The 19868-nt window shown below is 38.3% G+C and overlaps 1 protein-coding gene across 1 annotated transcript in view; it reads left to right on the plus strand.

The window, feature by feature from the left end:
* Positions 1-19868, plus strand: part of LOC104527427 (polypeptide N-acetylgalactosaminyltransferase 18) — a 109585-nt gene that overhangs the window by 58527 nt on the left and 31190 nt on the right. The window contains exons 8-10 of the mRNA XM_010171147.1: positions 3963-4148; positions 9791-9928; positions 12134-12229. Coding sequence (XP_010169449.1) covers positions 3963-4148; positions 9791-9928; positions 12134-12229 — 420 coding nt within the window. The remainder of the gene's footprint in view (positions 1-3962; positions 4149-9790; positions 9929-12133; positions 12230-19868) is intronic.

Here is a 19868-nt window from a genome sequence, read left to right on the forward strand (position 1 = left end):
TTGGAAAAGCGTCACTGATTTAAAACCTTTGTGTTTATTTATAGCCATCACATAAAATAACAGTGGTGGAGAACTGGAAAGTTGCTGTTCAGTATGGCTAAAGCCGATATACAGATTAATAATGACAACAGAAAAAATAGCTGTGAAATTCACAGGGCAAACGTGAAGGTGTGAGGAATTGACCCCTCAATTGCTGTTATTGTTTCTTAACTATAAAGACAGTCTTTTGTCTACAGGAATTTTATTAGATGAAGAACAGACCACTCTAAAAGGCTTCGAACTTCCCTCTGAGCTGAGTCTTTAAGAAAATATGTTTCTTAGTATTAAAATATTAATTTAAAAAAAGGGCAACTTAAAATTGTCTTTGACCAAAATGTGTTGGTTTAGAGTAATTAATAAGTCTCTCCTATGCACTTTTGATGTGAGATTTATACCTTTTCAAGATGTCTTGAAAAACCATCTGACCATCACAATGGCTCCAACACAATGGTTGGAGTACCATGGAGTTGTGTACACGAGTAAAGGAGATGAGGGAGCTAGAAGTGGTCAGATTCAAGTGGAGAGTTGGTCTAAGGAAGAAAGAAAGAGTGGATGGATGTTCTTGATGTAGCTTCAAGAAATTCCCTTCAAATATAATCGGGGAGACTGACAAAACCCTAATGCTTTCTGTAGCAGTCAGTTTATCATGTGATGTTGTTTAGTATTCACATATCCTGTTCAGTATAGTGTTTAATATTTAGTGTATGACTAGCAAAGCCTTCATTCCTTGGCTGGCAATTTTGCACATGTTTTGGGAAGCTGGGAATCCAGAATCCTTTGAGATTCTAGGAGTTTCATGCCATTTGAAAAATCCCACTTTAACATATCCCTGCGTTGGTTTTTTTTCCCCCAACTGACCCACTCCCTAAGTGCAATGAAATGTTTGGAGAAAAGAGCTTTCTCATCACACTGTAATCCTGTGGGCAAAGAACTCTTGTGGGAGAGAAAGGTACGATGGCTTGTCCTAGTTGTAACCATCTATGGAAGTCAGGGTTGTGCTTTCTGCCCTTATGAAGTATTGCATCTGCAAAATATTTTGCTCTGCGAGTGCTCTGCAAGGCTTCATGGCCTACAGCTAGGGTAGTGCTACCTGTTTAGTGCTGTAGCTGCAAGATCTGTACGCACTAACTTACAATTCCCGTATCTTCAGATCACATGTGTTTCTCGTGTCTTCCTCTTTAAAAAGCCATTTATTAAAGAACTTGTATTCATCTTGATATATGGAAACAATTAGCATGTATCTCTAGTCCAGTTTGGGTGCATGCTAATCACATTTTCAAGGATTGCAGGAGATTTTTGCTTAGAAATAACAGGATTTGTTTCTGAAGCTGTTTAATACAACCCACCTGGTCTGTCAGCATCTGTATTGACAGCTGCCTCTCAGCATTAAGTTTTAAGTGAATCTGTGGTTCTTGCAGAGTATGTAATTAGTCTTTTGAAATAGAACAAAGATTGGCAGTGTCTGAGAGAAAGGAGTGGCCACTAGATTTGATTAATTGGTGTTTATTCAGGTAGGGGGTAATTGTTATTTACAAACTGTATTAAAGACTTTGTCATCTCAGGATGTTTTTTGAAAACACATATGACTTCATTATAAAGTCAAATTAGATTTTACTGACTACTGAATCAGTACTGAAATTACAGATGAGTCTGCTCTTCAAATTTTCAGATCCTAGAAATTTGGCTTATTATAGACCATGAATTTTTGTCTCAGCTTGTTGTTGAGATGGCATTCAGACCTAACTCTGAAAATCCCACAAAAGATTTGTTGTTCATATGTTGGACTTGGATCAAGGCCACCCCTAGTTAAAATGAGCAAAGGCAAGGCAGAGGAGGCAGTGCACGTGGTATGTGAAGTGTCTTGTCCTAGGCTAAGTTATGACCATCTCTACATCTTCCTTGTCTTTTATGATACTAATTTAGACAGTCTACAGTGAGTAACTCTGAAACAATTTATAGCTGGATGTCAGTGGTGTACAGAGAACAGGCATTGTGCGAGCAAAACCTGATGATACTTCATATTTAATCTTTATTAGGAAATGTAGCTGAACCAGTCAGAATTAAATGTTTGACAAACTATTATTTTTGTTAGATCGTTAAACTGGATTGCCCACTTTGTTGATATTTAGAAAGATGGGACACAAATGCTGTTTCCAGATTGTTTATTCTTGTGCCAGATCAATTGCCCATTTATTTTTAAATATTTACGATCATCTTAGTTTTGCCCTGATGTTGGTAATGGTTATGTTTATGTACTCTTACGGTTTTCCAAGTTCTGGACACAGAGACATACTGAAGTCTTTTCAGCTCCCTTCTTGACTGTACAGTAAGTTCTTGGGGTAGCTTATCTTCCAGAGAGCTCTGAAAACCAAGGCTCTATCTCTTTTCCCAGCATATGCTGAATGCAATTAGGCACCAGTTCAGAAAAGGCTTTGTAAACATTCTGAATCCATGCCACATGTTCTGGTCTCGGGAGCTGCCAAATGCCTAAACACTGTATTCAAGCCAGATGTCTAAATATATAAAATGAATGACTGAACAAAGTGCTTCCTTAGTAGAGCATATGCCTATAGGGTGGACAGACCTGAGGGGTCCAAGATCAGCTCCAGAACATGATGTTCTGCCAACCCACATCCCTGGCCACTGGGAGGGAGACCAGAATATGCTCTCTCCTGGATAAGCTCTATGAGGAAGGAACACCCTTGCTCTCATTTCTTGCTTTCTTGGTATGGGATACTAAGCCTCAGAAATCTCTGCTAGCAGTATCATAAGGCAAATTCTGTCACTTCTCAGTGAGTACACCTGCTTCTGGGACACTGAGATACTTGTTCAGCAAAGGATCAAACAGTTAGAGTACATCTGGGTTTTCAGTGAGCAACATCTACTCAGCCATTATGAATGGGCTACCTTGATCTTGTTAGGAAGTTTACATAATACAAAATACACAGAAAAAGAGCTTCTACGTAAAATAATTCAGGTACTTCCCTGACTGTTAAGACTGCCAAAGTGGTTTTCTCTTTTGTTGGCCTTGATCTTGTTAGGAAGTTTACATACTACAAAATACACAGAAAAAGAGCTTCTACATAAAATAATTCAGGTACTTCCCTGACTGATAAGACTGCCAAAGTGGTTTTCTCTTTTGTTGAAAGGAGAAAAAGAGAAAATCAGAAATGAATGCAATACTCAGGATTAACACTGTGGACATTAGCTCAACTATGGCACTGAGCAAAACTGAAACGCACTTGAGCAGGTACAGTAACCTACATTAGAAATGTATTCTAATTTATAAAAGTAGTGTGTGTTGAAATTCTTCATAGAACATTTTCACTAGGCAATCTTAGTCTTTGTAACTCCTCAAAATAAATAAAACTAGTCCTTTCTGAGCTATGTTTAAAGCAAAGCAGAAAATGCATTTATATTCCTAGTCTTCCTAGAACCTGAAACTTCAGAGATCTTAGAAAGTCGATTGGCTGTTTTATGTAGGGCTGCCTAGATTCTGAATAGTGCGTGTGTGCATTGAGAGGGACTGTGCACAATCCTAGAGAAATACCTGCAAGGCATTAAAACTCGAACCCAGATGTTACTGTTTTGGATGCCCTACAAATTATTTTATTAATAATTTTGAGAATAGCTAAATTGATCCAGGACGATTGCGATGAGAGGCTACTGGTAATGTAATAACTCTGTAATAAGGTTAAGTAGTAGTAATAATTCATGGTAAGGTAATAACTCTCTCTTCTCACAACTGTCTGAAAAAAAAACAACAAACCAAACCCAAAACTGTAGAGTCAAAGAAGTCTTCATTAGTTATTCTTCTTTGTAACAATGACAAGCATAGAAATAAAATAATTTCTGTGTATTTACTAAAGGACAGCAGTGGTGTAGGGAGCTCTCACTAGCAGAATGGCTTTTTTTTCTCCTAGGTATGGCAATGTGGAGGAAGTGTTGAGGTTCTACCCTGTTCCAGGATTGCCCACATTGAAAGAGCACATAAACCATACACAGAAGATCTAACTGCTCATGTCCGGAGAAACGCGCTAAGGGTGGCTGAAGTCTGGATGGATGAATTTAAGAGCCATGTCTATATGGCATGGAACATACCCCAGGAGGTGAGTCACAAAGACTGGTGTTTGCAAGCTTTAGCTTTAGATCCTTTTGGGTTTGGTTCCTATTCTGAATTTTGATTTTTCTGCTAGGATTTTGTTTGTATACATGCATGTATGTATTTATGTCTTACATATAGGCATAAGATATGCCTAAACATACACATTTATATATAAAAAATATATGTAGTTGTGTCTTAATTCTAGAATAATTCCTTTGTTTTCAGGTTGTTTAAAATTTAATTTCTTGTCAAGTTAATCATCCTCAATGATGACTCTGCATGGAGATTTTAATCTGGTATTTGCAAAATGTGGAAAAAAACCCATCAAGTCTATACTATGCATCTCATTTTGAATTTGAATCTGTTATTTACCATCACAGAGAGCTACAATTCTGCCAGGTTTAGATTAGACATTAGGAAGAAATTCTTTACTGAGAGGGTGGTGAGACACTGGCCCAGGTTGCCCAGAGAAGCTGTGGCTGCTCCTTCCTGGAAGTGTTCAAGGCCAGGTTGGATGAGGCTTTGAGCAACCTGGTCTGGTGGAAGGTGTCCCTGCTGATGGCAGGGGGGTTGGAACTGGATGATCTTCCAACCCAAACCATTCTGTGATTCTATGATTTGTGAGGGGAGTTCTGCCAAGGGGTGAGGGGTGTTAACATCTATCAGTTCAAGTGTGGTTGTATCACTCTTGAGTAATTTAACATCAGATTAAGGGTGGCTGGCAGATGTCACGACACATTGCAGAATCTGGCCCCTTTTGGCTTGCTGGTCTAGATTTCTTTTCCATAGATGAGCAATTGTTGGTTCACTGTATTGAAAAGATATTGTGGGATGGCTAACCTGAGAGTACCATTTGACATCTGATTTTAGATGTTCTTCATTTCTGTAGTCGATAGTATTTTAATCTATGACCTGTTAAGAACTAGAGGTCTCTGAGAAAGGTGACTATTGTCTTGTACAGGAAAATACTCAGGATCGATGTACAATAGGTTGTTTCCACCTAGAGGTTGGAAATCATGGTTGAATTTGAGGTTTGACTTACAGTGTGCAGTTCTCATCATTACAGCAAAAGCAAATATCCTAGACTTATTTTATAAATGAAGTTAGTCAATTTATTTTTCTTTGATAAAATATCTTTAAAATCTCTCAGTGATTTTACAACTGTTCAGAGAAAGGGATTTTGCTGTGATTTTTGGTTCGACAAAATGCTCTACTTCTCCTTTAGTTTAATAAGGAAAAGAAGTTAGAAACAAATAACCAGCTATATATAAGAATGGTGATGTTGATTCAGCAGCTTTCAATAATTTTTTTCATCTCTCATGGTTAAAACTACATAATTTTGGCAAAGTGGGGAAGTCATTGTTCTATTTTCAGGTTGCAGAATTAGTCACATAATATACCATGAAAGCATCAGGAAAAAAATTCCTCTATGATCTAGTACAGGGAAGGGACCTTTCTGGAAGTGAGTCTTTTGTTCACAGAATCCAAGCTTCCCTTTAGCTGTCCCCATATTGAGTAGTCGCACAGCAGTACCTACAAGAATAAAGACATTTCTGGAAGATAGGGTTACTTCCTTTACATCAAAACAGATGTAAATTAATATTAAAATTAATTTAATATTAATTTTATTTGTGATTAACCTGATGGATTTAAATTTAAGTTACTATTTTTTTATTGTTAGTTATTTTCCTGAAGATTGGTTGATCTTAATTGATTGATCAAGTTGCAATTTTTTTGACTTTCAAACGTGGCATTAACACAAAATTTAAAAATTCATTTGCTAAATGGGATTATACAGTATTATACACATATTTGCATAATATTCATCCAGATATGATGGTGGTGGTGCTGAGTCTTGTACAAAGCTGAGATTTGAGTGCAATTTGGAAATCAAATTTATAAAGAATACAAAGATTACTTGTTAAACCTAGTGTTGACTGTGCAAAAAGATCAGAAAAAAATAAGCCTGTTATAATAAATTTTAAAACTCATTTATTAAACAAAGGAAACATATTTTATTAAACAAAGTTAAAATAAATGCAGTGTGTGGATTTGAACTGATTTCTTTCAGGTCACAAAGTGCATCAAGGTTTTGCATGGTAGATTTTGTACTGCCAAAACTGATTTTGCTCATAGTTTTTAAGAGGAATAACAAGTTTTCTTACTACTTCAATTTCCAGTCATTTTCCCACCACAAATGTACTAATCATTGCACTGAACTGCTTGAATAAATTGCAATGCAGATTATATTGTCTCTTCATCTTCACAAAGGCTACTGCTGTCAAGCCATCCTGCAGACTTAAAAGCTGGAAATAGCGAGCACTAAATCAGCTTTTAATAGTGGTAGCCTCCTCTGCAGTGTAATGAGATGCCTCTGTTGCAGGGAGAAATCTATTACTGTGTGTATGTACAGAACCTGTAACACAAAGAACCTCCATTTCTATTTCTCACCGCTATACAAAACCAAATAAACACACAGATGCCCACATACTTATTTAAAATATACTGGGAAATGGCTTAGTTTTCACAATTGTAACAGGCCTATAAGGCCTGAATCTGCTCATTACCTCGTGATTGCTAGGGGATGATCACAGACAGTGTGGCACCTCTGAGACCATCAGAAGGTTTTCCTGTCAGTTGGGGTCTGTGACTTACAGCAGGGTACATTCAGGTGGTGTTCACCCAGCTTCCATCTTCTGCCATGTGGAAAACGGGGAAGGACTTAGAAGAATGTTGGGACTGTGTTTTGTCCTGACAGCCTGACATGTGCTCAGGTGTCCTAAATCAGTTGTGTACTTTGAAGCTGCTCTAAGCATCTTTGTGTTCATTGTGTGAGGCCTGGTGCCAGGAATCAGGGGGAGAGCTCCGAAGACCTGGGGCTTCCTTTCCTTTTCCCATGCTAAACTTCACGATTACTGAACTGATTCTAGAGCAGTAGGAGACAAGTACGTGTCTGGCCTTTTAAGAGAAAGAGGGAAAATACAGTACAAAATTCCACTCCCAAGCACTGTAATTGAATCAGTCTATGTAAAGAAAACCTACATGATTAGTGGGAGTCCTCTTTTATACATCAAAAGGTTAGGAGCAATGCAGTCTCTGGCTGGTATAGAAACATCAGTAGAAACAGGGAGCATTCAGTGTAAAGAAGCAACCTAAAAAAATAACTTAAAGCTCGTAGGACGCTTGTAATACCGACTTCTGGTTGGTAGGGGCAAAGGGATGGTGGATGAGAAAGGCTGGGGATGGATGAGGTCAAATTTAGGTATCAGACAGGATGGCAATGTTTCTGTTTCATCTTTGCTTACCTCAAGATTAAATTAAAGGTGAAATACCAAAGAGGGACAATTTTCAAATCAAACTTAGCTTCAGCTTAGGCAAAAAGATGTCGAGACATCATTGTAAGAGACATGCAGAGAGAACAGACAGATTGCATGGCCAAGTACTGTTACACAAGTGGATCACTACAGGAGTAATTCTCTATCTGGAAGCTGATGAAATAGTGCCCTGGTAATGGACTGTGGAGGTAATAGAAATTTATTCAGTTATAACAGTCAGGTCTTCCCATGAAATATGTTATTCCAAAATGTTAACCACAGGACCTGTTTTTTCCATGGAAGCATTCCCAGATCTCTGAGAAGCCCCGTAGTCAGATGTTTCCAATGCTTTTAGTCTTTGAGAGCTAATAATAATAAAAATGAGTTGGACTCACTGGCACTGTGTTGTGACTGCCCTCTTGGGATCTCTGTGGGTGGCTCTGAAGTACTCTGAGGGCTTCAAATTGGGATCTCTGATACCACGGGGATTTCTGCATTGTAACTACGGAGATAAATAGATTCAGAGAAGCACTTAAAACCCAAAGGCAAGATTTTTCAAGTCCCAGAAGCAAAAGCTGTGTTCTCCATGTGTCCTCCCCTATTTTATTTTTTTTGTTTCTTTATTTGGTTTGGGGTTTTTTCCCTCCCCTCCCATCATAGTCTCAGCTTTGGGGAACACACTGAGTTGTTGCTGGTGATAAAGCCAGTGTGCTATATGTGAGCTATTTTCCTTCTCCAGCTGCATGGGAGGATGTGATTACTGAGCCCCCAGATGCTCTTTTGTACCTTACACAATAAACTGGGAGGAAACAAGTGTTGGTGCCTGCAGGATCGCATGAGAAAGGAGTTGGGATGCACTGGACCAATTCAGTACCTGATCCCAGGAAGCCTTGTTAGTGCTGGAAGCCCAATACCTGAGTGCTGGCATCCTCTTTCCTTCACACAAGTGGCAAATACACTGGCATGTGCAAGTGCAGCCAGAGCGGTGTGTGAGCGGGATTTCTCCATGGGATCAGCTGGTTGTCTTACAGCACCCTACAGCACGTGCCTCTGTCTAAGCACTTGCTAGAAAGGTCAGGAAAAAACAATCGCTGAAGTAGTTCCACATAAAGTTTTATAAAGAATGTAGGGCTTGAGGGGAGGAGGATCATCATTTTTAGGGATTGACTTGAGTTATGCCTGTTTATGCCAGACCTCAGTTTCCTATTTTTTAGTATACTTTCCTAATGTGGAAGTCAGTTTTACTTCAGTTAGAAAATGCTTCCATAATAAAATATACTTGTTCCAGATTAACATCAATACAGTGCTTTGGGATGTAAGAAGCAATTGTTGCTTCAGCAGCTCAGTAACCTTGATATTTATAAAGATACCTTTTTGATGTGTAACTAGGAAAATTAAATGCTTCCAATGTTATTTTTAAACCATATCTGGTGACTGACAAAATCTCTGGGACATTTATGGCCCCATAAAGGCTGTTGTTTAAGTAGATAGATTATAGAATTTCCCTCTGAAAATTTATTTATCCTGTGTTTTCTTCTGAGGCAGAAGCGGTAGAGCCCAGTGTGGAGCAAAATGTCTCATTTTACTTCCTGTCAAATAGCAGCCATGGATTTGCACTCAGATCCCTCTCTAAAAATTTCCGCTGCATGATTTTAATGTGATAAATTATTGATTTTTTTTTTTTTTTTGTACAAGGACTTTATGAAACTTATGCTTTATGATCTGCTCTTATCATAAGTAGAATTAGGTTATCCAGAAATATAAAGGAGAATAAAAATTAGGGGAAATAATATTCTGCAATTGGTTTTAACAAAAATAGCAAATTCTCTTTTTACAATATAAGAGAAATTGAATAAGTGATATTTCAGAAAGGTGAGCAGAGCTTCTGCTCTTTGCAGTGAAGCGGCACACCCAGACTTCAGAAAGTGTCACATACTAATGATGAGGCCACAGTGGGATGCCAGCAATAAGGTTGTTTCTAGGGCAACTTGCTACTTCATGCCAATTACTTCTGGATTTAGAAAGTGCCAGGAAATTCTCCCAACAGTGATCCTCATTGGAAGCTAGATCTGAAGCCCACTGAAGGCAACAGGAGTGTTTCCATTGACCGAAGCAGACTTTGAAAGAGACCCTGCCATGGTGACCTGTATCATATTTAATTGGGGCACTTACAGAGTGTGTGAGGGTAACAGACTCACTCCACAACCCAGAGCTGATAATTAGCATAGGTCATAATGATCTTTGCGATGAGGGAGACTCTGGATGATTAGTTTACAGACAAGTGTATCACTGATGTCTTTTCTGCTTTTTCTGTCCTTTGTGTGATGTCCAGGACTCTGGAATAGATATTGGTGATATTTCTGAGAGGAAGGCCTTGAGGAAAAAGCTCCAGTGCAAGACCTTTCGGTGGTATCTTGTCAGCGTGTATCCAGAAATGAGAATGTATTCAGATACTGTCGCCTATGGGGTGGTAAGGATCTTCTTTACGTTTCCTATTTTTAAAAGGTGGGAGAGAAAAGGTGTAATAGTGGAAGTAATTAATGAAGACAATGCTTGTTTCCGAGTAGAAGAAACAGATAAACTGGAAGTCACTGGTTAAAATATTTCTCAGACTGGTTTGTTGACAGGGACGCTGCTCTGCTGTAGCTCATGGTGAGGTATGCTGCACGTTATCGTCTTCCCTGATTTTCTGTTTGTTTCATAGCTTGCATTCCACTCAGAGATCTCAAGGCATGGCTTTTTTAGACACGTTGGAGCTGTCAGTTGGAAGGTTTGTGGCAACAGGTGAATTAACCAAACAGGCTCAGTATTTCAACTGCAAGCTTCTTAATATTGTTTCTGCTTTTCAGCATGGGGATTGGCAACGCTGTTATATTTTGGGTTGTAATTAAGTCTTGGTAGTCTAAAACTGCATTACCCAAGTTAATTGCTGGTTGCCCCAAAGCTACTAGATTTTGGAAAGGGAGGGTTCCTAAGAGTCTGGGCCTCAGATCTTGAAATAGCATTGTTAGTTAACAGGCCAGTGGCTTTTTTGTTTTTCTGTTTTCTGTAGGGATTTCTCTACAGATATTGTAAGTTAATTGTGGAGTTGATTGGGATAGGAGTTTGAGAAATAAAATCTGAAGAGCTAATTTTATTTTTTTGTTTTCAAGGTTCATAAGAAGAGGACCGGTGTTGAATATAGTGTTTTGTCTCTTTTTCTGTAGTGCCTGATCACTGGACAGCTGCTGTTAGGTTTAAGGTCATGTTTCTTCTTAGGGCTTGAGACTCTAAAGTCTCCGTGTCTGTTTTATTGCTGGGTCAGCTCTCTCAGATAAGTTGCATGCTGATGTTGCTCCAGGCAGATTTTTTTAATTTTTTTTTTACTTCCTTTATTATCAGGCTTGTTGTGGAAAAGGTTCTAATATTAGGACTAGGACAAACACTAGAATTTGAGTTTGTGGAAGAGGTTTTGAAAAGCCAAAAGTAGGGATGGATTCAGGCATAAATTAGTAAGGCTGATATTTATCATTGGTTTGGATAGAGAGTGGTGACTAATGTTTGTTTACAACTATAGTCATGGTTGTGGTTATGTTTATTGCTAATAAATCCAAAGCTTTGAGAGAAGAAACTTTCCTTCTCAAGGCTTGCAGCTAAGAATAAGGCCAGTATTGATAGCTAATGTGTATTTTCCTGTCTATTACTGAATTTAGATTTAGGTTTGGAGTTAGAAATCTTGCAGAGATGAGTTAATAATGATTTTTATTTTATTAATTGCCTGGCTTCAGTCTCTGGCTTGTCCACACTTCTTACATACTAGTGCACTTCTAGACTTCCTTTCTAAGCATGCCAACTTGTTTTCCTCAAAGGAGGCCCCTGTACACCGCTGACAGGACTGCTCGGTTAGTCCCAGATGGTTGCAAACCGCATCACCTCTTCACTGCCTCCGTCAGACAATTCTCTTACACCACTGAACACCTTTGTACCTGCCTGTGGGTATGCAGTCCACACCTTTGACCTCACACTCTAAAAAGACCTTCCAACTATCTGTGCTCATTAATTTAGCACTTAATTCTGTCTCAGCATTGCACAGGTAATATATAGGGCTTTGTGCTGAACAGTGCTGAGTGCTTTGCAGCCTGTTCACAGCTAGATTGCTATGCATGGGTTAGCCCAGAATAATGCAAAGAGCAAGCGCATACCAACTGGCCAGAAGTGTCTTAAGTGTCAGCAGAAAGAATTTTTTCGAATTATTTCCAGAAATCAGAAGACTCTCCTAAGTGATTCTGAAAAGCTGTTTGATTACAGGGCTTTCTCCTATGTTTGCAACTCAGCTAGCTGCACTGGTAAAAAAAAAAAAAATGTCTTTTGTATATAGTTTGTACCAGAGACTCATCAGACTTAATGTTTTAAAAACATATAAAAATTTATTGCTATGTCTGAAGGCTTTTTGAAATCTACCCTCCCTGAAACCTTGTGCAGTGTTATTGAAATCAGTAGTGTTAGACTATCTACATGGAAGAATTTAGTCCAGGTGCTTTCTCTTCAGTATCTTCACTGCAACAAGTATTTTTAATTTTGCTTATTTCCTTGCTCAACTACGTATGATTTTTTTGCAAAGAAAAGCAAATAATCACACCATCTTTTTCTCATGTAAGACTTGCTTGATTTCTTTTTTTTTTCCTGTTTATTTTAGCTACAGAATTCCCTGAAAAGTGATTTGTGCCTTGATCAAGGGCCAGACACGGAGAATATCCCAATCATGTATATCTGCCATGGAATGACACCACAGGTTAGTTTGTCTAATGATCTCTCATATTGCCACTGCTCTTAGTAGACTGTGTAGGAGGAACCATCATGAACCTGTCATCGTTTTCCTGCAACAATACCTCCGTAAGCTGCTTAGTAGCTCTTTTATAGAAAGCTAGAACATTATTTCTGCCATAAATTGAGAATCACTGGTGTATTAGCACTTTGACAATGAAGTTTGCTTATTCATTTTGAAAGAGTTCAAGGAATATGAGAGTCAGCACTAACCCAGATTTGTTGATAAAAGCTTTCATTTCTGATCTTGTAACTGTGCATGTCATATGAATGAAACAAGGTATTTTAAAACATTTTGCATGCATACATACATATGTATGCTCACAGTTTAGTTATACATTATCTGAAGCAACATCTTTTTTACTTTTTTACTTACATTTACTGCCTCGTTTTCACAAATCTGAAATATACAGCCAGCTTCTTTGCACTATGCAGCTGTGTCAAATTCCAATCCCTGTTCTTGTGAAAGCCCTTCTTCTAAAGCTTCTTTTTTTCTTCCTCTGCTCTTCTGTTACTTTAGTATGTGCCGAAGACCCAAACTACCAAAACCTTTCAATTTTCTTACACAACAGCTGGATTTATTAACTTGGCCAACAAGAGAGTTAAGACATTGTATCTCCACAAGTGGCCAAGTACATGGGCAGAGATGAAAGTGTTTCTAAGCAAATCTTGACAATAAAAATAATGTTACGTGGTCCAGAATGCTTGTCAAAGACAGATGTGCAGATTATCTAACTCTGAAAAGTAACATAAGCAAAAGTGACATAAAGGAAATGGATGCATTTGTGGGAGTGACTGGAGAAACCGAAAAATCCCTCCAATTTTTTCTCCAACTACCTTTTATAGTTCCTTTCTCAAAAGGACCTTATTATGCTCCACTTAAGGTATGGAATGTAGTGTTACCCATGGTATTGTCAGTTATGTGATCTGACTATACAGCAAATGGATCCTGATATCTCAGAAATAAATGCAGAACAAGAAGATAGTCTTGTTCTCTGTACCTGGAACTGATAGCGAGCTGGAAACATGGGTTTGGTGAAATGCAGATGTGATTCTGTACTTCCTTGCCAAGTTACACATGCTGCAGCTGTGTTCTGTGCTGCCTTCCTTCGCTGAAGGCCTTTAATATTGATCGCTAGTGGCATCATGCTTGAGCAAATTATGAATTATGAAGACAAAAATATCTAAAAATCCCATCCATCAGACTCGCTCACTGCATGGGCTGTGGCTTATTTGTCACATAATTATGTGGTAACCACTGTTTGCCTCCAGGAGGTTTTTAAGCTAGTCCTCAGTGTTCGCTAAGGAACTGTGTAATTCACCCGTGAGCCAGAGCCATTATTCCTCATCATCTGGGAGGGCACCATAACTCTCCTCTGGCATATCATCTGTGATAACAACACACTGCAGGCACCGCTGTAAATTCCAATTAGAAATTTTAATTATAGTTAAGAGACAAACAACAACAAAAGTCACTTCAATTAGCACAGTTCAGTATTCACCAGATCAAGAACTACCTTTGAATGTCAGCTGAAGTTCTGTATAAATGAGATAGCAGCAAATAAATGACAGCAGGAAAAGAGGCAAGGGAAACTTTTTTTGACAAGATTCTACTTCTTACGTAATTACAATGTTGTTTCTCTGTTCCATTACTATGTATTTAATTTTATAACTAGTGAGGTTAAAAACAACCCCCAAAAAGGCCCATAAGAGGAGGAGACTTTCTCTGTGTTGGGGATTATGGTATTAACAGGGAAAACACTAACAAACATTATTCAGTGGACGTCTATGAGATTTCCATTACATGTATTGTGCTTAAGCAGAACTGCAGCATTTTACAGTTCCTCTAGCATATTGGAAATATTTGAATAAATATTCCTTTTAAAATTGAACTTGCCAGTAACCACAAAAGATATTGGTGAGATGCTAGTTTTATTCTAGTAGTGGTGAAATGCTGTATAAAGGGGGTTGTTTTGCCCACCTGGCAGTTGTTGTCAAAATAGATTAGTCAAAAAGATAGTCCCCTGGTTCAGGACTGCTTGTATGACTGAGGGTTTTGGTGCTCTGGTGCAGTTTCACTGTTGCAGCCATACCATTTACAGTTTTAGAGCTGCCACTATGGTGGGCTTTGCAGAATTGCATCTAGATGTGCATACATCTGGCTGCCAGAAACCATTCCCTCATACGCAGTTTAAGTTGCTGTTCTCAGTTACTGCTATAGGCTCTCTTCTAAATTGGGTAACTTCCTGCCCTCCCCCACCCCCCCACTCTTTCAGATGTGTCTGGATTTTCATCTTTTTGCATGGGAAATGGCTTAGATAAGGTGTTTGAGATCAAGTAATAGTTTCAGAATTGTATGTATGACTACTGGTTCCTTTTAGCATGTTTTATAGAAGAAAGAAATCATTGAAGTCAGCAGAAAGGGAACTGCATACCTGACATTAAACATCTACACTCAAAATCTATTTTTTTTTCAGACAATATCAAGAACATCATGTGTAGCTTCTTAAAAGCAGTAGAAAATGGCAAGGAAATATCCTCAAATATTGCAGTGAAATGATCAGAAATAATTTTCCCTGCAATACTTCAGTTTTTTAAATAGACATCAGAATTGGTGATGGCTTCTGTGATTCAGATTCCCCAACCTTTCAGCAATCCATTCCCTATTAGCATATTCATAGATCATTCCTGCAAGTATCTTAGAGCACTGTGTACACAAAATAACAGTTTACTTTGTAGTACTGTTCTACAAATGGAGAAACTGATGCAAATCTTACATGTGATTAAATAGTAGGAATGGAAAATCGCAACATAATCTGTTTCCTTAGTCCTCTGATACCACTAACGAGAAAGAATTTCTCACAGCAGGGTATTTGGCTTGGCCTGAAAAGACGAAGGGCACTTGAAAAACAAGAATGTGCAAGTAGGTATGTTTTGTACCCTCTTTCTGTCCAGGGAGTGCTTCCTGGGGTACTTGGAAGGTCCCCAGGAGCCTGGACACTTCAGGAGTTAGGATACCATCCACTGAGTAGAGCAACTTGGATGTTCCACCAGTGGGAAAAAAACCAAAATGGGTGGTGATCCTGCAATGCATTCTCATGAATTTAAGGGAAGAATTGCTATTACTTTATCTTTAGTAAGAACAATTTCGTTACAGAATGTTGCCCAGATAATTGCAGATTCTGTTGAGAACTTCTTTGTCTTTCTCAGTGGTAGCATCGGAACAGCATAGCTTTCAGAGTTGCTCACCCCCCCCTGCTTCTGCTGCTGGAGTGTATTGGTTAAGCGTCACATCCTTCCATTTCTGCCTTTAGTCGCTATCTGTCCAAAATTAACACTGTAGTTCCTACTCCCACCTGCACAGCAACATACAGTACATTGGCATCACTCCCCAGACTCATCAGCAAGAACATCACTGTCACACCTGAGCATCTGCTGTTACTTCTGGTAGCCGCCACAGGTACCAGGCAGCTGTTAGACGTGCACAAAGCAAGGCCATACGGTGATTTTGGTACCTTTGGTGTGCTGATGGTCAGCTGTTTGGAAGGGGCTTTTAGTGTATGTCTTAGCCTGTCACAGCAGCTTCTTCTGCTGTGCAGTGCTGCTGCTTCTTAGAATGACTATTGAAATAGCTAAGGTAGTAAATGCAACGAGGTACATAGTTAACAACAGTAGTTAAAATAGGTTCCTACTACACTGTTCAGTGGTGATAGAAATCATGTTTAATTGCACGAGAACAGCTCAGAGGCAAAGCACAGCAGCCCACAGCTCTTAGCCAAAGAGACTACACTGGAGACAGCTGGGGGGTGTGAGGAAGCAGCCCCTTCAGTGGGATGATAGAGGGAAACAGGAAAATTGGGAGATGAGGTGGAATGGCAGTGAGGGAGAAAGTGAGAGGAGAGAAATGTAAAGGAAAGGGAAGACAGAAAAATAGTAGGGGCAAAACGGTACAAAACATAAAGTTAATGTCAGGTTGAGGGGCTTTTGCTGTTTTTTTTTCAAATTGGTTCATGCAGAAAAGGATAAAAGTACTGTTTTAATTCTTGAACTTGTTGAAGCAAAGCTGCAATTCAGTCATACGTTTAGGCCTTAAAAGGTCCATTTCCAGTAGTGCCCCCATTTTGCATGGAAAAGATGGTTTGTAGTTGCAATACGTACACACCCCAGGCCTGAACCGCCTGAGCCTGGACGTTTGGTGTTTAAGGCTTGTGTTTAACCAGGCCTGTAATCTTGGAGGCAGACTGATGATAGCATGTCACTTGGATTAGAACTGCTCCTGAGTGATAATGTGGAAGATTCTTTGCTGAGAATGAAACACCACATTATTAGAGACTTCATAACTACTGTATAATAAACAAGTACCATCAGTCAAGGAAGTGACACTTTAAGTATGAATTTACCTTGAAAAACTGCTTGTGGCCGAGGGGATAATGGGCAGTTCTGTGTTGCCTTGTTCAGTAGCTTCTGCCTTATACATTTCTCAATTTATAAGCAGTTAAACAACAAAGCTCATCCAGGGATATGAAATTCAATGCAAACCAGTTAGATTTTGAGGAATTCAAGTTGAGGGCCAGCGTCAGAAGACGAGATTGGGAGAATTGCTAGAAGAGAAATGCAAGTGAGAAGGGAGACCCCTTCATATCCTTCCATATTCTTGCAAGTGATTGCAGAACCAATGACTACAGCCCTACCTGGTATGAATTACTGCATCTCAGACTTTGTGAATATCATTCTCTGTTCATAGGGTAAAAGACACTGGAATTGAAAAGAATAAGCACAAGAGGTCCTTCTTCAGATTTCAGACCTAGGATAGGCCTTTTGTGTGTTCCACATCACTGATTAAAAACAAAGGCAAAGAAAAAATAGTTGTAGAAATGCATTATTCTGGATCAGAGGAAATATCTTCTACATCCCTCAGTTTGGAAATAATGAAATGGATATTGCTGCTTATTTATTTTTGTGTTTAAAACTATGTATTGTAAAAACATTGTGTATGCCTGTGAGAATTGAGAGAACTGATCACTTGGAATTGAAACTCCAACCATACTGAAATGAAATAGTTGAAAAGCAATAGTTTTTTTCCTAAGAGTAACATTTATTTTCTCATTTGGGAGCGTACAGCATTTATGTACTCTTGGAGAAATGGTTTTGTTTCAGATACATTTTTTCTTTGTTTCGATAGGATGGCCTAGATTACAAGACTTAAAAATGTCTTGGATGCTTTTGAAATCTGTATTCTTGCCTAGTGTACAGGATCACTGCTGAAGGTGAGCGTGAATAATGAAAAAGGAAAATACTACTATAAGTTGTAACCAGTGATCTGACTAAAGCAGTAATCTTTACATTCAGGTTCCAGGACCTGAGTTGAAGGTAAAAAGCAAGAATTCAAAAGTAATTCAGTTCTTTTGACTGCTATGAATATTTAGCACCAGAGGTAAAAACATTAAGGACTTGAATTACTTGAAAACTTAGAGACAAGGCTCTATGAAAACAAAGGTTTTTTTAAAATGAATATTGGCTAATCGATAAGTGTTTTTCTGACTGAGAAATGACTGCTTGTTTTACACACATAGATGCAGCAGAAGAGTCAAAGGTAACTTGGCCAGTGCCACAGATGACGTGTGTTTGCAAAAGTAAATAAAACCTGTAACCACAAAATATAACAGGAATAAAACCGGTTGTCTGTAATATGCTGTATCTGTTCAATCACCCACTCTTCTAAATAAAAGGGAAATGCTCATCTCAGAGAATGGATAAGAACTCTTAAGATAGCTGTCCTGAATATTTTACAGCAGAAGTACTGGTGCAATTTTACATACACTACAACATGTGCTGAAAAGATACAGAAGCGGAAGCTGACCTTTAACGGGAGGAAAGATTGCAAATGCTGATCAGAAGTAATGTCAGAAGGGTCCTTAGAAAGTGCTATCAAAGATGTTCAGTTAGAAAGCTTTTGCCTAGTAAAGCAGGATTTCCGTAGTGATAACAGAAACTTCAACTGGCAAAAATTCTGATGTGATTTACCCAGACTTGATAAACATAGCTTTCATCATATTGCTGCAGAAAAGAATAACGCATCATGTCAGCAAAAAATAGTAGTAAGTAAACTTGTGGAGTGCACAGAGAAGTACACTGGGGACCACAGAATGCTCGTGCACAGAAACAACAGGATTAATAAATTAACACCTCTGTTCTCTGTTGTACTGTTCAGCTCACGGATCCGGGGCTTTTTCTGTTTGTTTTGGTTTTTGGTTGGGGTTTTCTTGGTTTTGTGGGTTGGGGTTTGGTTTCTTTTTTTGTTTGCATTTTGTTTTTTTGTGGGGTTTTCTGTTTTGGTTTGTTTGTTTTTGTTGGTTTGGGGGTTTTTTTTAAGAAAAACTGGTTAGTTGATATTTCTGTACATTACAGAAGGCTCTTTACAGAAATTTTTTTAATACTTTATGAAGTATTTTGACTTCATGTTTTCTTTATAATGTTATTATTACCTTGTGTGTTTTCTGCATTGCTTTAATTTTGTGCTTGCCTCTGAGCCCTTGCGGTTATCCTCACCTTGAATTCTGTTGCCTCTCTCTATGACTAAATCCTACTTTAGCATCATTATAATCTTTCGTGGTTATCTTGTCCACTGTTGGTGTGTCTGCTGTTGATACCGGAGAGGGACATACATCTGCTGTCTCCGTAGTTTGACTGGAAACTATTTATTCAGCTTTTTGTTAAATAGGTGAGGCTGCTGCAGGAAAAGAGGGTAAGTGGACTATCAAAGGAGTTGGTTTTCAGGCTATTTAAAGTTAACATATTCTTTTGATTTCTTTGCATTTTATAAGATTCAAACCATGGTTACTGAGTGATGGTCACTGTAAGAATTTTCCTCCCTAGTGCATGTTTTTAAGGCAGTCTGCCCAGAATATCTGTAGTAAAAAAAACTGCATTGAAAATGAAACTGAAACAAACTCTTGTGATCAAGTGCAGTGCCTAAGAATTTAAAATTATCAGAGCATTTCAAGCCTTTGTGTAGTGTTTTAATTTAGAAGAGATTATAGAGTTGTTAGCCTGAATATTGTACAATAGTTCAAAACTGCTCTCACATGGGAAATAAAAATGCACATTTTCAGGAAATTTTTTTTTCATTGTGTTAAGAGTATGTAATTTTTTGCATGGATGGTTTTGCCCAAAAAGATTTCAACAAGTTAAAACATCAAAGTATTTTAAAACCTGAAGGTCAAATATTGCTGAGCTTCTAGATGATAAACCTGGCACTGGATTTTGGATTCAGATTCGACACTAAGCCAATTAAAGGTAACACTGCCTTTCATATTTGGTTCAGTCCAGAAGTATAAGCTTCCAATAGTCTATTACATACACCCAGTGCATTAATTGGAAATAGATCAGAGTTGCACATTATGTAGCTATTACTAGAGTTATCCATATTTTAAAGATGTCTCTTCTCATTGCAAATTGACATTTCAGTCAGCATTTTTTAAAACCAGTTGTTGCTTACAATATAAATTCAGCATAAAACCAACAATAGTTATTGGAACACACATATAGCACTTGGAGATTGATGTTGTAATAATTGTCGGATGGTTGTCAATTCAAACATTCTTTTG

Source organism: Antrostomus carolinensis, unplaced genomic scaffold, assembly GCF_000700745.2.
Source record: "Antrostomus carolinensis isolate BGI_N321 unplaced genomic scaffold, ASM70074v2 scaffold7367, whole genome shotgun sequence".
NCBI classification, from domain to species: domain Eukaryota; kingdom Metazoa; phylum Chordata; class Aves; order Caprimulgiformes; family Caprimulgidae; genus Antrostomus; species Antrostomus carolinensis.